Source organism: Glossina fuscipes, unplaced genomic scaffold, assembly GCF_014805625.2.
Source record: "Glossina fuscipes isolate IAEA_lab_2018 unplaced genomic scaffold, Yale_Gfus_2 110, whole genome shotgun sequence".
Taxonomy (NCBI): domain Eukaryota; kingdom Metazoa; phylum Arthropoda; class Insecta; order Diptera; family Glossinidae; genus Glossina; species Glossina fuscipes.
The window spans coordinates 412,605-437,290 of record NW_023998453.1 but is presented as its reverse complement, the minus strand read 5'-3'; the positions used below and the strand labels follow the sequence as shown (position 1 = coordinate 437,290).

Below are 24,686 nucleotides of genomic sequence, written 5' to 3'. Positions count from 1 at the left end.
TGGTATGGCATGGCCGTTAATTCCTAAAAACGTGAAGTATTTTTTTAGATAGAGGATAAGGTAGAGGAACAGTAACGTTCAAGAAAGTTATTAATCATTTGTTTAGGTAGATTATTTCTAAAAATTTAGTTAAGATCATTTTAATCGGGCAAGACTGGCCGTTAAATACCCTACACCAATTCGCCTAATACAATTATTCGCTCATTTTAAACGTATCAAAATTTACGCATCATTGTCGTGCAAAGAAAGCCCGCAAACTGGAGGATCCCTAAAACGACATGTGATGTGATAAAAATTTAACAAATCTAATTTATTTTTTCTTCTTTATTATTCTCCAGTTTTCCCTATAAATAAATAGAAATTATAGTTTTTCACCATATTAGAGATTACATTTCACGATGACCCTTACATATGTTAGGGTCTAAAATATAAACCTATGTGATGCAAACTTCCTACTGGGATTTGTTTTTTTGTTTAATTTGATACTACGGATAAATTTTCATCGTAAATATTAAATTCTCCTGAAGAACTTACCATTTATGAGAAATCTTATATGGAGTGGGGTGCAAGAAATAGACTCAGGTGGTTCAATTGCAACAAACAACTTTTCATTATAAAAAAACAAGAATTCATAAAATAAACGTACATGGTCCAGGTTTTCTCCATGAAATATTGAAGATTCACTTTTCGTAGGAGCGGTGGCATGAGAGCGGGTTCTAAAAATTGACTCTGCCGAATCAAATTTTTCATATCAATTTTGAAAATTAAAATTTTTTCCCATATAACGTCTTAGTTTGAAAATCCACGGCGGGATAGGAAGAACCGTCGGCAAAGTGGTCCGATTTCAACCATTTTTAATAGCATTCGGCTTTGAACACAAATGTACATGGACAGACGGAGGGACAAGCTTAGATCGATTCTGGAAATGATTTTGAATGGATCAGTATAACAAAAAGTAGGTCTATATAAAGCCCTTCTGGGTGATACATACATCCGCACAAATTTAATATACCCTGTACCACAACCATTTAAAATAGCGTGGAATTCTGAGTTGATATAGCCATGTCTGTCCGTCTGTTTGCCTATGTGGTGTGTGTTGTTGACACTATACTGGTCGCAGATAATGAAGGCATCGACTTCAAATTTGGTAGAAACGTTGGAAGTTGCGGCACGCAGGTTGGTATTGAAAATGAGCCAAATTGGTCAGAAGAAAAGCACGTAAGCTGAACGCAACTCAGTTTTTTCTAACAAAAAATTTTGCATTTTTGGTCATTACTCGGAAATTATTAAAGGTAAAACCCTAAAATTTTCCACTTTTAGTTTACGAAACAATCTACTCATTAAGCCCAAAAATTTAACCAATCGGCCATGCCCACACAAAGTTACGGGTAACTAAATTATTTTTTCAATTTTGGGAGGTTTTATGCCTATTTATCACAAAACAAGCAAGACCAAATGTTTAAAACTGTTTTCTATACTCCTTAAGTGAATATATATATTATCTGCCTAAAAATGGGTTAATTTTAATATGAATATTGTAGACACCGCGATCACTTTCTTCCTAATATTACTAGCGATATGGGTATCAAATAAAAGAACTTGGTGAGGAGAATGCGAAAAACATAGTGGTGGGAAAGTGAGATTCGACTCCCGCCGAATATTACTTTCTTACTCCTTTTACAATCAATAAGGTTTAAGATAACTTATTGGAAGTCCCCATCGAACTTTTCTTTCAAATTTTGTTTTGAAAATATGGCTGAAAATGCAAATAAAAAGAGTGAAAATTGTTCGAGCTTGTGGCTTCGGAAAACTGTCTTTCCAGCGAAACGTACACTGGCACCTAATCATGTTCCGAAAATCAATTTTTTCTACAAACCTCAAATTATTATATTGTTATAAAATTTGCTTTTGTAGTAGGATACAGTGTCCGTATCACTGGATCGTGGATATTTTGTTCAAGAAAAATACACTTCAAAATTCTTTTATTTACAATTATATATCTTTAAATATAGGATTATTCAGAAATTGTTTTTTTTTTTTTTGGCAATATTTTCGACTGATTAATTCGAATATTCTTTTTCTACTCATTCTGCCTATCACAAATATTCTATTTGTATACATTTTTAACATCCTATTACTAGTACCTAATATTATAGCTTGGTTTTTAATTCGTTAACTTGGTTTTCTGGTAACCGTTTTCATCGGCTTGCAGCTGCATAACCCGCCTGCGAATGTGCACTTGGTTTTTACCTGTCCGTTGCCATTAGCCTGCAGCTGCAGGTCATTTGGTTTCTTTTCTCTTTAAGGAATTTATTATTTGGGAAAATGACTTAGCGGGAATGAACTAGATTTGGGATTTCCGTAACAATATGTTATCAGCCTGGACAATAGATTCATCTAAGTTAGGGTTCATTTAAGTAAAAAAAAAAAGACGATTTTCTAAAAATTTTATGGTAGTTTCTCTCGTCCCTTAAGAATACACGAATTTTTCATTTTCAAACTTTGATCAAGGTCAAGGCAAATTTATATGTGTTAATAATGAGTTGCGAATGTGTTGCAAAAATTTGAAAATTTTGTTAAACGATTTATAAAATTCACGCTATATATATATAAGCGTCAAAAAGTCATAAAAGCACCGGAACTAAAATAAATATCGCACCTTTGTTGCACTGGGTCGATGAAATGACAATCTCGCCATATTGTTCGGAATATTTTTTAGGACAAATTGACGAGCGACTGTCACTCACTTAATATAAAATAAATCTTTTCTCATATTTTGATATGCAAGTTGCACAAGGCACAAGGTTTATATATAAAATATTTTTCCTTTATAAAAATGCGTCTGCATGTACGTAGAAATGTGATTTGTATTCAAAAACCTAAATTGCATTTATTAAATGTAACGGAAACGGACATGAAGGCAGTTCGATTGACCTTGTAAAATCCGCAGTTAAATTCTATATATAATAGTCAATAAAAATATCATATCATATATATGATATAAGATATTTAATAAAAAGTTTGTCATAGCTTGCGTATTAAAAACTTTTAAATAAATGGATGAAAAGTGATGAAGACAAACCGCAGACAGCCACTTTCAAGCATATAAACAGATAAAAGATACAAGGATATTATGCATATACCGTAACATGTAAATGTGTAAGGATGCCTTAGAGAACCAATGAGATGTTTGGCTAAGCTTGCAGCTATCATGCGCAGTTTGCAAGTTTTTTTTTTTTTATTTTTTTTTTTGTTCAATAAGATACGCCCCTTATCCTTTAAAGGTATTTTTGTGCAATGTCAAAAACGTATCTCGATAGGCATCCAGCGTTAGTAACGTCGCGCCGTTTGAATGTAACGGTATTCAAAAAAATGTGCGAAATTGTATAGAATTGTATTGTGTAACAAAAGAAAAAAAAAGAAAAAAAATTTTTTTTTAAATCATAAAAATAAAGCTATGAAGGAGTGAAGCGATTTTCTTTATCCTTTGATACCTTCAACAGACCATGGTAATGACTTATAAGTTAGAAGTTTTTTTGCTTTAGTTTTTTTTTTTTTTAATGTTTAATTTTTATTTGAACCAAGTGAAAGTGAATAATTGTTAAAAGTATTTGCAAAAATATTTTAACCATAACTGAGTGTGTAGCCCATGTTCTCCATTAATGTCTCCTTAATGGCAGGTTGCAAGGCTTTTTGCATATATGTAGTTAATAGGCCTCGTACACCCAACGAGAATAATTTTTCCAATTCATTCGAAAGAGCCTCGTTCACATCATTCACCACATCTTGCCGACTGAGTAACTCAACAGCAAAGGCTCGAGCATCTGGTTGCACCAGATCCTGAAGTTTCTCATCTGAAACGTTGAGAACATCATCATCAAAATTAATTTCATCTCGTAATGGCTCCAACAACTTCTTCTGTCGCCTTGCTCTTCGGTACTGCGAATCATTTTGATCGAAATTATAAAATTCATTAAAATTATTTGCGTCCTTTGATAAATTCTCGGAACCATTTTCATTCATATTACGCATAAACGTGGCTTTATTTCTTTGATTTCGTATATCATAGAGAAAATCCGCAGATTCCGACGGTAGCGGCCAAGGTGTCGATAATTTATCCTCGTTTGAAACGAAATGTCGTCTTGAATTTCGCCTGATTTTTATACCTGTAGGACCTGTGAGGAAGGTGAGAAAGGGACGGCGGGACGAGAAATATCAAATTTTGGAATTGAAATATTTCCTTAAATATATTAATTAGCAATTCACCTTGGCAGCCGTGAGCGAATACCGATATGAAACCGGGTTCGGTAAAATGCGAATCGGTTCTTACGGAAGCTCCACTTAGGCGGTTTGTTTCTTCATTACCGACCTTTTCGTAACCTATAGGTACTGTACGAAATTCTATACCTGCGTGACGTAAACGTAAAATCATATTACATTTACCGCCAGACGGCTGTAAAATCACTTTGCCGCTTAACATCAAATCGGGAAATGTCAATCTGGTATCTAAGGTAGAATTTTTTGAACTAAATTTACATTTATCAACTTGCACCCAATGCGTTGCCGTATTCGTTGACGTCGCTGGCAATCTCACTTTCAAATCTTCTACATCAACGTCTTTTATGATTAATTTGTGCGGAATCCTTCGATCAATTAAGTTAATTTGAGGATAATGATGTTGAGCGTAATTAGAGCTCGAGTAAGGGCTAATAAAATCTAAATGACTATTGGGTCTTTGATTATCGTCGGAATATTGCCGTTCGTTTCGCGAATCATAAAAATTCGTGTTAATATCTTCCCGCTGGCTATACAGTTCATGGTATAGGCTATAGGGCGTTTGTGCCGTTTCATAAGACCGATTCGTTTTCTTTTGGAAACTACGGCGGCGCATATGCTCGAGGGCGTTTTCTAAACGCGTTGAACATCGCTGCGTTTGACGGTACGGTTGAGCCAAAGCATCTGAAAAAAAATTTTTGAAATCAAATTAAGCCAAAACCAGCCCATGAGTGTAAATATCTTTAAAAAAATATGTTTTAAATATATATACAAAAAAAAAAAAAAAAAAAAAAAAATGTTTTAATATAAATCTCCCCATATAGAAATTTATATGTGACATATACAGATTTTTATAATCTACGCGACTTGTGGTGCAAGGGCACGTTAAGCTCGTACCGATGATTGAGGTAGAACCACATAATTTATTGGGCCGATTGGTTCAGAGTCATATTCTAAGCCGAGCTAAGAGTCAGGTCTAAGCTTGTATGACTGTCCATCCACCCATCAAATATTCTTGTGTTAAAGCCTCAAGTCGCAATTTGTGAGATGGTATACCGATGTGTTTGCCACAACGCCGAGTGCTTCGAAAAATGGTTCGGATCCGACTATCTCTTCTACCGTTTCCCATATGAATCGCTATTTTGAAGATACGCTATGTTCAATATCAGTATTAAGGGCACTAAAGTAGGGTGTTTATATTTATTTATTTTTCATATTTATTTTCAAACTTCAAACAAACAGCTGAGTGAGGTATGCTTGCAAACAAAACAAGGCCGTAAGAAATAATTAGAAATGGCGGATATGCGAGGATATTGTTATTATTATGATTGTAGCTATGTGATTTATTTATTTGCACGCATAAATAAAGAAATATTAAAATGTTAGAAAACGTGAATAATAATAATATTAACAATATTAATAATAATAATAATAATAATGTAATTGTGAATAAAATATGAAAAAATTATAAAAAGCGTATAAATTTTCACATAATTCGCATTTCGCATGCGGAGAATAACGTAGAATGAAAGTAAGGCGATAGGATTTCAATGCGAAAAAATAGAGCTTGATATTTGTTGAAAGAACTCGCAATACGTTTAGAAAAACATCTTTTCCAACATTTTCTTTAGTTTCTCCTGAGCGTAGCGAATTTTCTGATACAAATCCTTAGACCAGCCGTGATGCATCATGGTTGAGAACCGATATGTACGAAAATTGTTTGCTTGATCCATGTAAGTGACAGCACGCATACGTGGACATAAAATAATTTTCATATGATCTGAAAAGTTTAACTGTACTGTGCCATTAGTTAAATGCATGACTACCGCACAAGTGGTACGAAACCATAAATGTAAATGTGGCATACGCGATATTTGATCAGTTTCAAGATTAACATTATTTGCTCCAGCCTTCGCTAAACGTTCTGTCATGTAACGTTTAAAGTACGACAATAATTTCATTTTCTTTTCGAAACATTTGCAATAGTCTGCGTTGGTCATATAAGTTTCTTTGCCATCCTTATCGATAAAGTGGACATTAATATTATTCGGCAATAGAATTAGCTTGGTTGTATCATTGAAGATAACACCTATGCCCTCGTCGCATAATTGATAGCCAAAACCGTATTTGTCGCTGTAATCCACCCATTTTGATATCCAAAACAATGGCTGAGCAGCAGGGTCCGTATTCTTCTCATCACCTAAATTTCCGGCTAACATGCGAGGTTTGGCTTCAATAAGCTTTGTTAATTGTTGATACAAGCTTTCTATGTCATTGCGATAATCGCAATTATGCTGATAAACATGCGCCGATGCAGTGATGGTATCGTGCAAATTGTTTTTAAGAAAAGTCACCTCCGAACATGCATCATCGTATCGTGCACCGTTAAGTTCAGTTAGAGGCTTTCTTTGATTGGCCACCTTATGTTCTAAAGTGTCCTGAATTTCGAGACGTGGAGACATAGTTAGACATGAAGTAGGCAAATATATTGGAATCGACGAAATAGTTAAAAATTCTGAATGTAGTAACTGGTCAATTGTAGGCCGATGGCTGGGATTTGATCGCAGCATTGACACTACCATGTCGGCAGCTGATTTACATAGATAACTGGGTACTTGGTAATCACATTTTTTAATTTTCGAGCAGGTATCTCTAAGCGTTTTAGTTTCAAACGGACGTTGACCCACTAATAGGGTGTACATAATGCAACCGATAGACCAGATATCCACTTCATACGAGTGTCCCTTTTTAGTTAGAATTTCCGGTGCTATATAATTTGGGGTACCGCATAAAGTTTTCTTCCGTTCGCCCTCATACTCAATGCGCGTGGCCAAACCAAAATCACCAATCTTCACGTGGAGCATGTCGTTTAGGAACAGATTACTTAATTTCAAATCGCGATGTATTATACGGTTCTCATGCAAGTATTTAACACCCTGAATAATTTGATATATATAATAACGACATTCAGATTCAGTTATGGTTTTCCGACGTTTGTATAATTCCATCATCGATCCTTTTTTGCACAATTCCAAAACGATATAAATGTTGTGATTGTCTTCGAAGGAACCATGACATTTAACAATGTTAGGATGACTTATAGATCTGTGTATGGTAATTGCCTGGGTCATGTTCTCTTTTTGATTATGTTTCATTAAGAGCTTCTTTGAAACAATTTTACCAGCGTACACTTCATTTGTCGCCACATCTACAATTTCATAACATTTTGCAAATCCATCTATGCCGAAAAATCTCATGCGTTTATAGGTTTTGCCGGCCGACGAATCATATAATCTTTCTGGTATTTCTGTCCCTTTATTATCGGTTTTCGAACACATATTTACGTGCTTTCAATTTTTTCTCTTGTAACAAGAAATTGGAAAAAATTAAAAAAATTTCACTTAATGTCAATCGAAAATTTCTTTTGTTGTATAAAACGTCAAAAAAAAAAACTGCTTGCTTAGTTCCGTTTTTAGATTTTTCAATGGTAACTTCGATCATATAAATGCAATATTTAACTCAAACAGTTCACAATTGCTTTAATTCCACAAATTTACGTATGCGACTTTGTTCTTTCTATTTTAAACAAGCTGCGCGCTTAAACTGGGATGATGGGACTTGACGCGGACTAATGTTTTTATTTGTTATGTACATTTTTATGTACATTATTATTATTATTATAATTAATTGAACCAGAGAAATGAAGTGTTAAAGCAATAGCATCCACGGCTGTCGGTTTCAATGCAAACTCAACCGCACTTGTGATTTGAATCCGCGACTATTGAATTGTTATTCGACTACGCAGATAGATAAATTTTTGTATATGAATTTTTTACATACAAATTTTAATACAAAGGTTTTCATAAATAAGTTATGTATGTATGTTTTTATATATTAACTTTTTTTATATACAACTTTTATATAAGAGTTTGTGTACAAATTTTATTTTAGATATATAGTTTTGTTTATTTATTTTTTTTTTTCTGATAACTTGCATATATGTTTTTTTTTATATATAAACTTTATACATACATATAAAAATTTCATATCTATCAACTGAAGAAGTTGACAATAAGTTAATTTTGTCCTTCTGCTTGGAGCGTTGAGCGTTTTTATATATCTAAAAATAGTTCGCAAAATCGAAATCGGTCCGCTTCATATAGTCCGTAGAGCGTAAATTCTGTTTGTCCATCCATATGTCGAATTGAGGTTAACTTTCTGAAAATTGTATACTTTGACACTTGTAGCCTTATTTCAATTTGGAAAGTATTACCCAAATCGCCTGACAATTTTGACGAACTTTACAGAGGGAACCTTTTTTTTTTTTTATATTATATAACTAATCAAATACGGACTTTAACAGACATTAATCTGGACTATTGTACAGATAAATGAAAATATGTATATATGTATGCATATATATATTTATATATATGTATGCGTATACAAATGAACGTATATACCCATATATATGGACTTATATGCGTATGTATAGCCATAAATACATCTACATATATATACATAAAAATACATATATATATATAGACATGTATTCCTTGTAAGAACTTATAAGTTAAATAAAAACTATTACGGGAAAGTATTGCACATGCATTGCACTTAAATATGATCTTAATCTAATTACTATTACATAATCAAAAATCAAGAATTTTGCCGGAAATTTTCTTTTCGTTTAATAATAATAAGCAAATTATCGTTAATTTAGTTTGTATAACGAATCGTAAAAGATTTTGTCGAAGAAATCTCGAATCAATTCAAGTTAAACTGAAAGCAGATCTAAATAAAATGAATTCAAATTTTTAAGCATAATAAATGATTGATTGTCTGCCCTCAATAATGTGCTCTAAATGAGAGGCAATGATTTTGGCCGATCTTCTACTACATCACTTGCTTGCACTTATCTCTCTCTCTCTCTCTCTCTTTCTCTCTCTCTCTCTCTCTCTTTCTCTCTCTTTCTCTCTCTCTCTCTCTCTATCTATCTATCTATCTATCTATCTCTGTCTCTCTCTCTCTCTCTCTCTCTCTCTCCCTCTCTCTTGCTCACTCTCTCTTGCTCACTCTTACTCGGAGTTTGTAAATTGATTCAAAAATTTTTTTTTCCCACGATCGCACATTATCTGCATTGACAAATTCTTAGTGATTGACGATTCTTTCAAGTCCACACTTTTTTGATTGAAATGCGAACGCTTGCTGCCTACTTGTAATACGCAGAAGGCATAGATAAAGATCTCAATACTTTCTTTCTCAAGACAAACTCGCTTCATAGTAATGTTGGAAAAATTTTCTTACTTAAATTTTTTTATTAATAAATTTTTTCTTTTACTTTATTGTGATTGTTTCATAAAAAGTTTACAATAAATTGTTTTTGACTTTTACCTCTGCATTCGCTGATTATGATTAAAGTGTGAATAATCAAATCTATTAAAGCAATTCTTATAGAAATTTTTATAATTTTTATTCCACAATTTTTATAATATCCTCTGTCGATTAACATTTCCGTATATTGTTATTGTAATGATCTTTTAGATAAAGCACAGCAAACACAAAATCTACACAATCTACAGATTTTTATATTCCGCTTCTTCTTCCTTTTTTTTTTTTTTTGAATTTTTATTTTTAAACCGTAACTTCAAAGTTTTCAACCGTTCTCAGCGGACATATTACTTGAAATGTTCGCATTTACGTGCAACAAAAACAATGCTGCCTAATAGTTGTAGTAATCACTTGAGTGACTTTTCGAGACCCGTTACCTCTGCGTAAGTTCAGGTGTAACCATATACTTGCGTTTGTGTGTGTGTGTGAACACACATATATATGATATTTGCGATTTTACAGACGAGACCAGAAGAAAAGAAGATGAATTCGCAACTTGTGTCATTTAGTGTATTGCAGTGAAAGTGTTTTCCCAACAAGTCAACAACTCTATGAATATGTATTTGCACACATACGGTCACACATACAGGCCTGTGAACGTAATTATTAGTTGCTTGACTGATTTTTTGTGTAAATGCCTTCACGAAAAATCAGTTAGTTAAAGAAGAAATACATTTCTTGTGACTCAATGTGAAATGAATTATACACAGTTTGTTTGATCTTTATATTCTCATATTAAAGAAACTCTATCCAGCAAACCAAAAGAGAGAAATTATATTAAGTTAACGTCGTCAGTTTTAATACCCTCCACTTCCCATATAGTGCCATATATTTAGTTAAAAGTACACCTGCTCTTCTCGTTCGTGCGTAACGCAGATTTTTTTGCGGATAATCGGATTCTAGTCTGTCTTCGTTGAAAGAAACCCAAGTTTGTTTGTCCAGGCTTTTTCCATATTTCCTTAGCAAATGGGTTAGCGTTTCCAGGTGGCCGTGATTTGTAAAGGCTTAAGGGGATACGTCCAGCAATCCTACATATAGCTCAATAGTCTCCATTCTCCGCCGAACTAATTAATTCGCTTAATAATGATCAAAATATTTCCCCCATTTCCCCCGAGCACGACGATCGCAAGATTCGCGCCCATAAGCTTATCCCCATGGAAGAAGCTACAAGTAACGATCTCTTTGCAACTAATGACCTACGGAGTATAAATCTTAGGCTTCTGAATTTTATTGCTTTGATCGTCTTTCCCAATAATAGTAGGCAGATAAATAGACGAACAAACGGACAAGGGTCTCTAAGCTTTCCCATACTTATCATGACTGAGGTAAGTATGCTTTTTCTCTGATTGGAATAAAGTATACGATCTTCTGATTGTTTATAACAATTGTCGCGAAGAATTCGAGACGATTTATCAAAAGTTATTATCCCTTTTCTTTACAATCAATAAGCAAGCTGAGGACTTGCGCAGCACGGATGTGTCAATTTATTGACGTCCGGTCACTGGCAAATCCCCTCTGGAAGGGCTATGGGTAATGCAATTTCCATTCCATGTGACAGCTGTGGAACTGCTGGAGTCTTACAACAGACAGCTAAATATTTACCTCAAAATGTAGAGGCGTTTGTTCATAACAAGTGTACGGATTTATTCGCCTTAGCTTGACTGCGTTGTGCATACGTTGCTCTAAACATTTGCACTGAATATCACCCTGACATCTGAATTTGGATTTGAACTTTAAAGTATTGTAAAGCTCTGTGTTGTTGAGTTCAGTTCAAGTAGAAAATTTGACAAGACGTAGCACCTTCCAAGAATCTCGTCAATAGACAACAGTACTAAGACTTGTTACTTTGTTAGACCTGGTTTTTAAATATTGAACGATACAGTCACCTTATGTCCAATTACTGATATTAAATTAATTACTCATTCATATGTTCAGGATGTTTCTAGAAAATTCACAATCACCTTCTACCCTTTATCTAGCTTACTTGAGAAGCCGACTCATACACTTAAACTTAAAACTTAAACTTAAACACACTTCTATTCTATTAATACCACCCAGTAAAGGCATTTATTAGTCCACTTATATTGCCGATTGCCATCTGAAATCGTTTACCGAATGCCCTTTTTTTTACTTCTACTTATTAGAAATGCGTTGGAAAAATTTTTTTATTCCTACCCAGATATGCAGGGAAACAGTAAGTGGTTAAAATACATTTGCAATAATAAATGATCATTGAGTTAAAAAATAATGTTACTAATAAGAAAATTATATCAATTCGGAGAAATTCGCATCAGCACTCAAGAAGCATTTTAATAAAGCAAATTGAAACAAAAAGGGGATAAACTACTGGTACATTAAGTGACTGTAAGCAGAGCAGAGATACAGCTGAGTTTGAAGGCGATTCACAAATCGAAAGCATAGGCTTATTTTCCGTGAATTGCATACCTCAATATTTCAATTAAATACTTTTTCAATAGTTAGACCAGAATTTGCCTTGCGGAAGGCTTAAGCGCTTGTCTTGTTCACGGTCGAACGTGCTCAACAAAAGATTAGTGCTTACTTGAAATAGATCGCTAACAGAGCGAATGTGAAGATGTTTGGCGATTTGATCATAACGACATGTGTCAAAAAAAATGCAATATAAAGTCAATCGACCACATGAAAATATACCGGGTATGAGAAAGTAATGAATACGGCTTTCGAAAGCCTTTGCTATTTAATATATGTTTCTAAGAAAGTTTTAACCACCCGGTCGTTTAAAAAGCTTTTGACAGATAAAGTTTGCGTTTTTCATAAGAAATTAGCAAACTTGAGTAATTACTGTTACTTACCCAACTTGCGCTCAACCCCTCCTGAAAAACTAAAACAGATAGGCGATAAGTCCTTTACCGAAATCCATTTTTTAACTTATGTGTGGAAAATTTCGCAGACCTATGCTGATATGGTTGGTGGCCACAAGATATGATGAAAATGCAAGCATGATGGTGATCGGTATATATATATATATGTATTGAAAAGAAAATTTTAACTTACGTTTTCGATTACGAAAATGAAATTCGAATGCGTCGCTTATTCGCTCACCTCACTCGTTATTATGCTGTGGTAGTTGAAAATTGTATTTAGAATAACATTATCATACCCCATCGCTTACGATAAATGCGAATGTTATGTAAGATGAACGTCATCATCGTGGTTAACTTAATTGAAGCGAAATTAATTTTGTAGTGTGCAGCAGACATAGGCGTATTTTATTTACCCATACATTTTCAAAATTATGCATGATCTTGTTAGGTTAAAGACTTTGAAAATTGCTTTTGGTTTTTTTGTCCCCTCCTTCGCTTGGTTACATCTTCTGCATTTGCGTGTTGTCGCAAATAGTGTAATTACGCCTAAACGTTTTCGGGTAAAACACAGCTTGCACAATATAACTACCATCACAGTGCTGTGAAAAAATGAAAAGCAGCTAAAAACTGTATAGTTAAGAAGAGAATCAGTAAAATTGGACCTTTTGCCATCTAAAGGCAACTTATCCGAGCCGGATGCTTCCGAGTTCTGCACGCTGAGCTTCTTTTGGTTGTGCTGATGCCTTATCTTGACAATGGATTTGCTTGCTGCACGATACGACGCAAAACCAATTTCCTCTTTTGCCGCGACACACGTGACTTTTCGATTCCCTTTCTGTCTTTCGATCGGACCATGCAGCATTTTCTTGATGGTTGAATCCCCGGTGCGATGTGAAGTTCAGCTGATACTCCTTTGGTACACTTTTACTTGTTCTGTCATTATTTGCTGCGTCACCTTCAGATTTGCTTTTATGCAGTGGTCTTGTAGCTCGATATCATTGCATTCTCACCAGACGCTTATAGGTGAATAATGCCACTCCTTTGAAAAATCAGTAGGAATTTCCTTAAACATTTGAACCATTCATTAAGGGGCGCCTGAGCGGACATGTCAACATGTAGACTGCGAAAAGCAGTTTACAAGGTTTTTGGATCTGTTCACACTTTACAGAAATAAATGTCTAATCTCATTAACTTTAATCGTATCTATGACGGACCCACTTTTTCATCGAATATTATCTTCTTACAAGAGAGGGACCTTATAAAATCAGAAACACTTACACATTTTAAGAGTCACTATGCACCGCTACGCCACCTAGGCGTGGCTATATATTTCACGAATTACAAAATGCTTAGTCCACTTAAAATCTGTAAAGAGGGAATCAATTGTGGACACAACTTAAGTGGCCTAACTCGAACCATGTACATTCTGTCACAGTTTTATATTTAATTTAAAATCTTTAAAAAAAAACATTTTTTTTTCTTTATTTTAAATTCTATAAAACAAACACACTTAACCCATGACATACTCATCTGATAACCAGAAACAACTTAGCACAAGTGATTGCTAATAGGAATGGTTCGCAATTCCCACTAGCTCAAGCCATTAAACGGAGGATATAAAAAAAACACTGTGAGATGTCATTAAAAGCATATATATAATGATCGTAATATCGAAAATTACACATCTGCTTAATCAAGGCAGGTCCTTCCCCCGTTTGTGAGCAACCCGTTGCAACCCTCGGTGCGACGAGTGCAAAAATCGAAATTGAAAATTTTTACTTGACGCATACAACTAACAATTTTTTTATGAGATAAGCGGTCTCTTCAAAATTGAGCAAAACTTGAATTCGCGTAACATTCCAAAGTGAACAGAATGTTCGATAATAGGGTCTATTGACTCCACTTACTACCGGCTTTCGTCGTTGATGGCAATCGGATGTGTAGAAGTTGGGTTACTACAGTACAAAAACAAGTGAAAACATTATAATCGAGCTAGACCGACTATTAACCGCCTTATTTTTAGGCTTTTACGAAACGCTTCAATTGATGAAACCGAGTTATTGCAACGATTGCTCTTCCTATCGCAGAATCTCTGATTGCTGTACTTCGAATCACTGGCTTGTACTGATTTTTCTTAGAAAATTTAAGAAATAAAATCTTATGGCCGTCTGAAGATTAATTTTTTTTAAATTTTATTAACTGTGTGCGGCCAATCCATATCGCGACCTAAAAGATCTATTGTACTCGTCCGTACTCCTAGCCTTATAGTGTTAGCATTTTAGCGCAAGACAGTGTCCGGCTTTGTAAATTGTTCGACCCAAGCTTAGTGCCTGATTCTGCACATTCACATAGAATGTGACATCTAACCGGTCCCTTGACCTTGCAAGAATCGATATCAGAAATACCCATGTGTTTCAGGTAGTATCTAAGGGAATTATGACCCGTGTAAAGGCATGTAATCAGGCTTGTCGTTCCAGTAATTTATGTGCTTGCTGTTGGCACTCACAGGCTCAGGAACTGTCATGGTCCCTTGGGCCCGTTTATTAATTAGATAGTTAGCTCTTTCATTGCCCTCTATACCCAAAGGGCCGGGCGTCCGTATTAAGTGCACATCATTGCGCTTGCCAATGCAAGGTTTGACAATACTCCAATACGGCCCAAGATTTTACTGTTTGCCCTTTCAAGACCTTTGAGGCGATTTGACTGTCAGAGTGCAGAATGCACAGATCATGTCTCTCCTGCATTGCCTTCTTATGGGTTCAGTGGCACATATAAACTTTCAAATCATCAAATAACAAGCTTCATTAAAATGTGGCGAAAACTGCGACCTATGGATTCAAAGAGCCACGTGGACGCTTAAATTTCGGGGACTATGTAGGTTATCCCAAGTCCTGTTTACTTTGCCCTGAGCAGAAGTAGTGAAAGGAAAGAGAGATTTTCTTTCTTTTCCTTATTCTTCTTCATTGCCTATTGCCTTAACTTTCCTTGCGGATTAACTTGAAGTAAATTCTCGGGATTATAAGTGACTTTAAGATTAACGATAAATTATTTTAAAGAATAGTATAAAGAGAATTTCCTCTTGTTTGTTATTATTAAACCACTCATGTATATGTTATGTATAGAAATGATATCTAAAGACCTACAAACGACGGCACCAACAACAACTAGAAAGTGATTATTTGCTAAGTTCATTACTTAATTGACACGTGAACTGCAAGCAAGTTATTTCGCCATACAATAGAATTCTCCATTACATGGACGACACCTTTTGTCACTTGCACTTTTTATTATTATACTCGTTGTTCTATAATCGCAGATACACCATATATGTGCGTATATGCACATATGTTTATATATATATATATATATATATATATATATATCTAAAAACCTGTTAAATTAATTATTCCCGTAATTGTGATGGTCAATTCAGTTTCTTCTCTCTACTGTGCCCTTTATTTCAAAATACAATTCGTAGCAAGCAAGTGAGATGATTGGCCGATGTCTATTGTCCGTTCAAAAAGAAAAGAGAAAAAAAAAGTATACTTAGCCTATACGCACACAGCATGGGTTTTGTTTTACTCAGATTGTTAATTAAGCCCAGCTAAGGATACTATTTACGCATCTTCTACTTTAAGAAATCTCTAGCTTAGCCTATAAAGCAAAAGTAAATATTTAAGATTCCTTTTCGGAAATTTTTTTTTTATTTTGTTAATGTCAATCTCTGTGTAACAATTTATTTGCCACAATTATTTCCTGTTTTCGTGTTGATTGCTATATAAAAACAGGGGCTGCTTTACATGAACTTGTCGTCGTGCAATCTTTTTTGCCATCCTCATCTCGTGTAGCTTTTACTTTTAATAACCTTATGATTATTTCCTGCCCAAAATTAAAGTTTTTTTCTTGTAAGCCTGAACTCACCTGCATATATGGTTTTCATTCCTTTCAAGGATATACAAGGGTATACAACATTTTTTTTGGTTGTATTAAGCGAAAAAAAAAAAAATTTTTTTTTAAATTTTTTTTTATTTTTTTATAAATAATAAATATATATTTACAATCAATAACAAGAAAAATAAATAAATGAAAAAAAAAAATGATTATTTTTTAATTTTAAAAGGGTGAATATGACAGCCACACAAGTAACGTTGTTTTGGATAATTTACATCCATCCATAACTCGTCGTATAGATGAGATTAATCCTATCGCAACATATGTAGAAGCGTCAGCCAATAGCCGTGCTACGGAAACCGCTACGAATGATGTCTCATCGGCATCCGTTAATAAAAGTGTGGCCTGCAGTAGCAGCAACAGTCCGACACATGAACGAAAGAAATGTAACGAAATTCAACAAACAAGCAATGATAACAATTTAATTGATGATTCCAATGACCATTTGGATATGAATTCAACGAATAAAGCGCATTGTTGCCTGGCGCCTATGACAACGATTTCGCCTACAGTGTCTTCCACAGCAGTAGCGACGCTATCAACGACCGGTACGCATTTTAAACAATAAACTTGAAGTGCACAAAAGGCGATATTTCACTTTTCCTTTTTCTCTTTCTTCATTAAGATCTGGCACGAGATCAATGGTATGCCCATCATGTTCATCATCCCTCAACGCATGGCCAACACCATCATCATCCGCATCCGCATCCGCATTCGCACTCACATTCGCACTCTCAGCAATTATCCGATGAATTTGTCATGTATGCACCCGCTTTGCCTACGAGTAGTACCAGTTCGCCAATAGGTAAATTCGGTATAGAAAGCTCAACGGAAGGCTATTTGAATGCCAGATATAATGGTAAGTAAGCATTTAAAACCTTCTTCCAATAATATACGACATCATTAAATAACAAATTCCTTCATGTATATAAAGCCTTAGGAGAAACTTTATAACCGACAAATTGAGTCGTAGTCTTTTACTTAACGCCTTTGCACCGTATATTATAAACTCACTCATAGAATTCTTATAGCCTAGCCTAGGGATAACAACAGGGATATCAACTGCAAAATTTATTGAATGTTTTAACCCGTAAACCATTTAAAATTAAGTCGATTTATCTGATTCCAAAAAAATATACAAAACTTCAACAACTGCCCAGTATTGATGGAGTGATGGCTATTTTGGGGGAGTGTTGAGCTTTTCATTAAATTAAAAAATATTTCAAAGGAGCAAAAACGGTTATTAAATACCCTACACCATTGCACTAGTCATTTACTATAATTTATATTTACTTTTGTGATAAAATTCAAAAATAGACCTTTGCGTACTTTTCAAGAGACTTGCATACGGAAAGTGCCTTGAAATTGTGGACTGATCTGATTCGAATTTAATAAAATCAATTTTCTTGCCAAGGATGTTAACAAAATATTTGATTTTGCTGGCAAGTAAAGGCTTACCATTCAAGGAAAACCCTTGCATGTAGTAGGATCCCCAAAAGTGGACGACCGTGGTCGAAATTTGATACAGTTAATCTCTACGTCGATTTACTCTTATAAGAATTTTCATTATAAGCAAGTAAGAACTCTATAGTCGGATAAGGCCGATCAGAAAATATTCTACACGATTTCGCCTAAGATATTTCCCCACTTATTTCGGCGAAAAAACGCCAACTATTGCACCTTGTTTTCTATGGAAAGCCTTCCATGGAAGAGCGTCCAAACCGTAAACTAAACAATCTAGGCAATGAGACTAAATCTATCAGTATGATAAAGGGCTGGACAGCTGTCAGTTCATTTGACTGTTACACTTACATCCACGCAAATATACATATGTCCTAAAGACATTTTTGGTGGACAAGCTTGCGCAAACTGCAACAAGGATAAATTATTATATGTGCTACTTCGGCCATTGAGTTGTCGCAAAAGCGTGCATGAGTGCATGAGATGAGTTTAACCAGTGAATTAACCAATTAATGAGATGTGTATCGCCTTTGTTGAGCCCGATTGGAGCTTTGTTGTCTATATTCACATCATTCGCAAAGGAATATTACTAACAGGTAAAGCCGGGGGCGAGATTTAAATCGAACATAACCTCCTTAAATGAATTAAACTGTTTGGGGTTACAAAATGGACTTTCGTTTGTTCTGCGCGCGTCGCTTGTATTGTGAAAAGGCATATTAAGCTTTTTCGAGCACGCGCAACACCAACAATGACTTCAGATAAACTTATCTCTTATTATATCAAACGATTCTAAACGATTTTCTCATTCTACTTAAATCTGTCTGTCCGTCTCTCTGTGGTCAGTCCATAGGTTACAGAAAATTTAGCGCAAGAGCGTTTTAACACATGGACGAATTCTAGTCAGAGTGAATTTGATCGAATCATTCTTCTGACTAGCAACCATATTTGACTCTGCGATTTGAAAAAGTCCTTAAGTGGGAAAATGAGTGAAAAATAATGACTGTTAAACGATAAGTGTATAGTTCCAATAATTATTAATTATTAAACCCGGAATTAAATTCAATTTTTATTGTTTCATGATCCAATAAATAAAAGTATCATGCAGGCGGCTTCCCGCGCATAAGCAATGGATTATTGGAATTAACTGGTGTAGTGTATTTAACAATCGACCTTGCTGAAATATTATTGTTACTATGTATGAGTATAGCACAATATATCTTCCATATTGAAATGTTTATTTAAAATATTTTGTTTATTTAAAAAAAAAACATCCTTTTATTTAGTTTTTATGTATCGTTTGTGTAGGTTTTTCATTTTAACTAAGTAAGTTTAACGATAATATTTATATATTTCATAAACACAAAAAGCGAATCAATAAGCCTGAAGCACTATCTTGTACGCTTGCCTTCGAAAAACTTTTTAATGAAATTTTGCAAAAGCCAATATATAAGACTATAACGTGCAACAACCCTCCCCCATTAACGTTCGAGTTAGAATAAAGTCTTGCATAATTTTATACATGCAACCGGACTATCGAATTAACAAAATATTCCTTCAATCGTTTCATCTACAAATGTAATGCGATTTAATATCCACCTTTATGTGGTGTATAGCTACGGGTGACGTGAATGCTCAATCCAAAAGAACGCAAAACTTCTCGATCGAGCCCTCAAAATTTGAAACGTCCCTCTTCGTTTTATACCATTGTCGAGTATTTGAAAAAAGAAGAAGAAACACTAAAGAAATCTCAATATAATATTAAGCCTTAACAATGATCATCACTGACAGTCCTACGATCCAATTTAAAAAAAAAATGAATAAATTTTGTAAGAGCAACATATGAAGAATCGCTACCAACAAATGCACAGTCAATGTGATTGTGGTTTAGCATCGTGGCTTAACCTCACTTCACGCATTAGCACAGCAGGCTATTTAAGCGTGAACGGGCATCTCACAGAGTGTGGGACGATACCTATAAACTAGTGAATTAACTGGACGTCTGGAATAATTGAAGACAAATTTAAAGTCAATGGACAGTAAACCCATTCTGAGGAGTCTTGAGGTTTTTTACCTCCTCTAATTGTTCGCTATTGGCAGTGTTTGAAAACCACAGCCACCACGATGCTCCCACAAAGGCCGTGACCAACAGTCAGCACTTACTAGCACAGTTACTAAATTCCCCTCACAAGAGGTCCTCGAAAGAGTATATTCGTGAGCGGACCCCTGAGCCCGATGGAACTTACATTTAGACTATAAAGCCTTCAGCATTACTTTACGCGACCGTAGTCACTCTCCCCTTTGGTTAGCCTAATGCCTTTGCCTTGATATATACGCAAAATATTGTCTGCTTCCCTTGCAAATTAACAACTGGATTTGGATATTTTTCCAAATCATCCGCTCACTATTTTCAACAAAGAAAAACTTTTAACCTTTCAACCGCTACTTGACGTGGATAATCAGACCACTTTTGCAAGTTCTCTCTACAGGCTTTCTCAAGAATATAGCAACCACGAAGAGGCTAATAAATGACCATGAAAATCTTGTAGGAATCGGGAACGTATTGTGCTTAAGAAATATCAAAGACTTATTTTCAGGGAATTATCAACCAAGTGACTTATTTTCAGATACCCTAAGAAATTCTAAAAGTAATTCTTTCAGCCAGAAATTAAACAAGTAAGAAAGTTATATTCAGCGGATCTTGCCGGATCTTGCATACCCACCACTATGCTTTCCGCATTCTACGCTCCAACTTCTTTCATTTGATACCCAGGTCGCTGCTATTATTAAGAAAAAGTTAATCGCGGTATCTACCTTAGATCATTTTATACTTAACCCATTTTTAGGCAGATAATTTATCGTCATTTGAGCAGTGTACAAAATAATTTTAAACATTCTATATTGTTTGCCTTGTGATAAATAAGCATAAAACCCGAAAAAATTGGAAAATAAAATTTAATCACTTGTAGCTTTATGTGAGCACAGCCGATTTTTCCCAGTTTTGTATATAAATAATAATAGAATTTTTCGTAGAGTAAATGGGGAAAATTTCAGTCTATCTATTATGGTTTGTGAGTAATAAGCGAAAGCCCACAAATTTTTGTTAAATAAAATGGAGCTGCGTTCTTTTTATGCTCTACTGCGGGTCTCTGGGTGGACCAATTTGGCTCATTTTCAATACCAATCTGCGCGCAATGCTTCGACCAAATTTGAAGTCTATATTTTCATTTTTGCGACCAGGAGAGTGCCAACAACAGACGCACAGATGGACAGACATGGCTTAATCAATTTAGAATTTCACGCTGATCAAGAATATATATATACGTTAAAGGATCTCTAAAACTTCCTTTCGTCTGTTACCTACATTGTGAAGCAAAAAACCAAAAGCATTGCACCCCCCCATCCTTCAGTGATGGGTATAAAAAATTATTATTATTATTTTATATGGTTTTCTTATCAACGAATATGTTTTCTATTAAGCAATATTGTACGCACATGTATACTTAAATTATGTTTAACAAAAGATAACAATTTTGACTACATTTTTACTAACCGATGTAATCAAAAGGAGAAAAAAAAAGAAAAAAAAACTCAAATCTATTTATTGCAGTTAATGTTAAAGGAGTTCGTCATGAAAGAACTTCATCTTTTTTCGACATTCCCGCTGTGACGCACCCATACTGTTACAGGTAAGTTTACATTATGCATGTTAAAATCTCTCTTCTTCGCTACAGTGGCTTACGCACACCCATATACATATATTATCACATAAATTGAATGTTTTGATGATTGATTCTTATTATATGAAAGCTTAAAATATTAAAGTTGAATACTTTTACTTAAAAAAAAAAAAATATATATATATATATACATATGTATACATATTAAAATATTTCGTACACTTCGTATATATGGTATGCGTTTTATATCGTTTCATGTCTAACGTTTGACTCGCCTCTATAAAAATGAAAAAAAAAAAAAAAAAAAAAAACATAAATCGTAATAAAAAGATTTCCATCATCACCACCTGCAGGGATTTTAAAGAAAACCGATGACGGTAAGTTCAAGATAAAATGATTTAAAGTGAAACCTGATGTTTAAAATGTTGTTCAATTCATTTGTATCAATTTACTGTAATACATCCATCTCGCTCGCTACATTATAGTTCTCACTTGTTTAAAGCTTAAGTAAAATTCCTGCCATAAGGCAAACGCGTAAAACTTTTTTCTTCTCTTAAAAAATGCAATTTTTATTTACACAATAATAATATAGAAGTAAGCTTCGACTCCGTAATGCCTTACTATACTATACTATACATATACCTTTCTATGCACATATTTCAAAACATGCAACAGTCCGTTTTGTGCCACTACCGCCAGTTGGCAATTCGTTTTGTCAAAACGCTTCGAATACCTACTGAAAGAATCTATGCTTGTCGGTCTATCCGGTCGGCGTAATTTGTATGGCAAGCATTCTAAAAACCTGAAATATTAAGATATCAACTTTAAATTTGTGATTAACACACAGTGCTACTGATAATTAGCAAATTGATGGAAAGACATGACTATAGTACAAGCCGAAAATGCACATCTCTCCTTCCGAAAGCAACAAAAAAAATGAGTTTTTTGCTCGTTGCTTACTATAAACGTTGCAACGTTAAAGCTATCTCCGCCTATTCGATGGATGGTGCTGCGACGTGCAGAGGTCAGACTAGTATCGCTAGTATCTCACTTCTTGTTCAAAATGGGCAGAATAAAATATTCAGCTACAGCCGAATGTCAGTTTCTGACTTGCTTCTCTCCTATTGTCATGGACTAAGCAGATGCCTTGTACGCTGGGGTTATATCGCTTCTTACCGCTTTTTTGTATGGTTTACCGCACCAGGAATCAAATTTGAGTAGCACTTCTACATATTACTGCTGCCTTGGCCTCAATCCCAAATCCTATTGGCCTGTTGGCGCCTTACTTTAGCATCATCTCATTCTCGGCTTGTTACCAAAATCTCGTAAGCGAGTCACATAAAAGGGCCGAATCGAACCCTCACCGCAATCCTCGTTACGTTCATTTCGCAAATTGGGCTGTTAGACGCGTTCGTCTGCTCGTCCGTTTCATTTTCTAGCTTGAAAATGATGATTAACTCGGGATTATATATGGTTTCTATTAAAGATCGCTCCTAATAGAACTCCATCTTCAACCGCATTTCAAGGGCAATCTCTTTTTCCCATTGATCGCGAAAATAATCAATTCGTATCACGAATTATTCATCGGCCTTCACCGCTCTTCTTACCTTCCGATATTATTATAACGGTTTGAAAAGTCGTTTAGATCAATTGCGATCGTTCGTTCTATTAATGAAATCATTGACCTAAAAATAGGACTTGCAATAACTTGAGGAAAGAAATCGTCGCTCTTTTCGATAAGATTTACGATTAATGTACTGAAGTCACGTGAAATTTGATGATTTGATTCGTTTTCGAATATACGTTATACGCGATCGTAGAGTTCATCCATCAGTGGCTGCAAGTGCGCTTTGCTTTTGAAAATCTTTGAATCTATGGATTTCCAATTGTATGTAAATACAATTTTCCCCAAGTAAAGGAAAATATTGTAAAAATGAGTTCTAATACTATATATAGTTCGCGATTGAGAACAAGAGCTAACACTACATTAAGTTAAATAGTTCCGCACAGAAATATGTAGCCAAACCGTATAGATCATTCTTATATCCGAATAGCAAATGAAAAGCATCTGAACTACATACGCAAGACGTTTTCGAATCAAAATCCGCTTCGCGGACTTGGCGTTTTTTGTACGTGGTTCCTGCTTGCAATCAAAAGATCCCTTAATGCTCTAAGTGCTAGACCTCTAAGTTCTTGTTTTAAGTTTTCAGCAAAAATTCGCTCAATAATGTTTGTATGTTTACCGGTACAAATTATGAGAGCAACTATCAATGATGGTCTAAAAAATACTAAGCCTTCAAAACGTCTACCATTATATTCAAATATACTTTTGTTTAAAATCTGCTAAGTCATTAGAATGAATATATTAAATAAATTCATATATATTATCTAAGAGATCAACACATCTAAAAAATATTAAGCCCTCAAAAAATATATCATCAAATAAATTTATATGTATGCTCTTCTAAAAACTAGTAAATCTTCGCAAAAAATGTCATATAATGAATTCATACATGAAATATAAAATCTTTGAGAGACTTATCTATATTATGATTTAAAAACTACGAAGTCTTGGAAATACTCTTCGATACCAATAAGTATACGTACAGGATGGCGAAAGAATATTAAGCTTTCAAACTCCTTTTTATATGTTCCTGCAGTTTGGGGAGACCGACTAACGCAGATCCTTTTCCACATTTACCCTACATTGATCAGAAAATTCCTGCGGCCGTTACTTTCCCAAGTGATAACAACAAATTTACAAAGAACCATAACTGAGATGTAAGCTTCAATCCTAGGAAAGCCAACCAAATCCAAAGCCAAGTTTATCTTTTTTTTTTCTTAGGCTAGATATCCCCAAATGGTCTCAGTACAATCTTTGCCTCCTGTGGCAAATTGCAAACACTTTTATAAGTTTAATGCTTTATTTATTGACGTAGGGTATAGAAAATTGAATTATTGGTATTCAATAGGTGCGGAATTAAAAAGAAAAGAAATTCATTCAGCACAATTTACTTATGCAGCGCGCTAATCCAATTGATAAGAATATTTCCCATAACCGCCAGCGTAACACGCTGATGAATAATGA

At 34.6% G+C, this 24,686-nt stretch overlaps 2 protein-coding genes across 3 annotated transcripts in view; one reads left to right on the top strand and one right to left on the bottom strand.

The window, feature by feature from the left end:
* The first annotated feature begins 3,437 nt into the window (after nucleotides 1–3,437).
* The window catches only part of LOC119638903 (ETV5-related protein Ets96B), a 36,822-nt gene continuing 15,573 nt past the window's right edge, over nucleotides 3,438–24,686 (top strand). For both annotated transcript variants that reach the window (XM_038036001.1, XM_038036000.1), the window contains exons 1-5: nucleotides 3,438–3,509; nucleotides 16,630–17,008; nucleotides 17,086–17,319; nucleotides 21,529–21,607; nucleotides 21,929–21,975. In XM_038036001.1, the coding sequence (XP_037891929.1) occupies nucleotides 3,507–3,509; nucleotides 16,630–17,008; nucleotides 17,086–17,319; nucleotides 21,529–21,607; nucleotides 21,929–21,975 (742 nt within the window). In that variant the 5' untranslated portion in view covers nucleotides 3,438–3,506. The remainder of the gene's footprint in view (nucleotides 3,510–16,629; nucleotides 17,009–17,085; nucleotides 17,320–21,528; nucleotides 21,608–21,928; nucleotides 21,976–24,686) is intronic.
* On the bottom strand, nucleotides 5,826–7,613 carry LOC119638904 (serine/threonine-protein kinase polo-like). Its single transcript, XM_038036003.1, has one exon. The coding sequence runs from the start codon at nucleotides 7,611–7,613 to the stop codon at nucleotides 5,874–5,876; it is 1,740 nt and encodes a 579-aa protein (XP_037891931.1). The 3' UTR covers nucleotides 5,826–5,873.

Coding starts and splice junctions, on each gene's coding strand:
- LOC119638904 (XM_038036003.1), bottom strand. CDS start 7,613: ATGTGTTCGAAAACCGATAATAAAGGGACAGAAATACCAGAAAGATTA.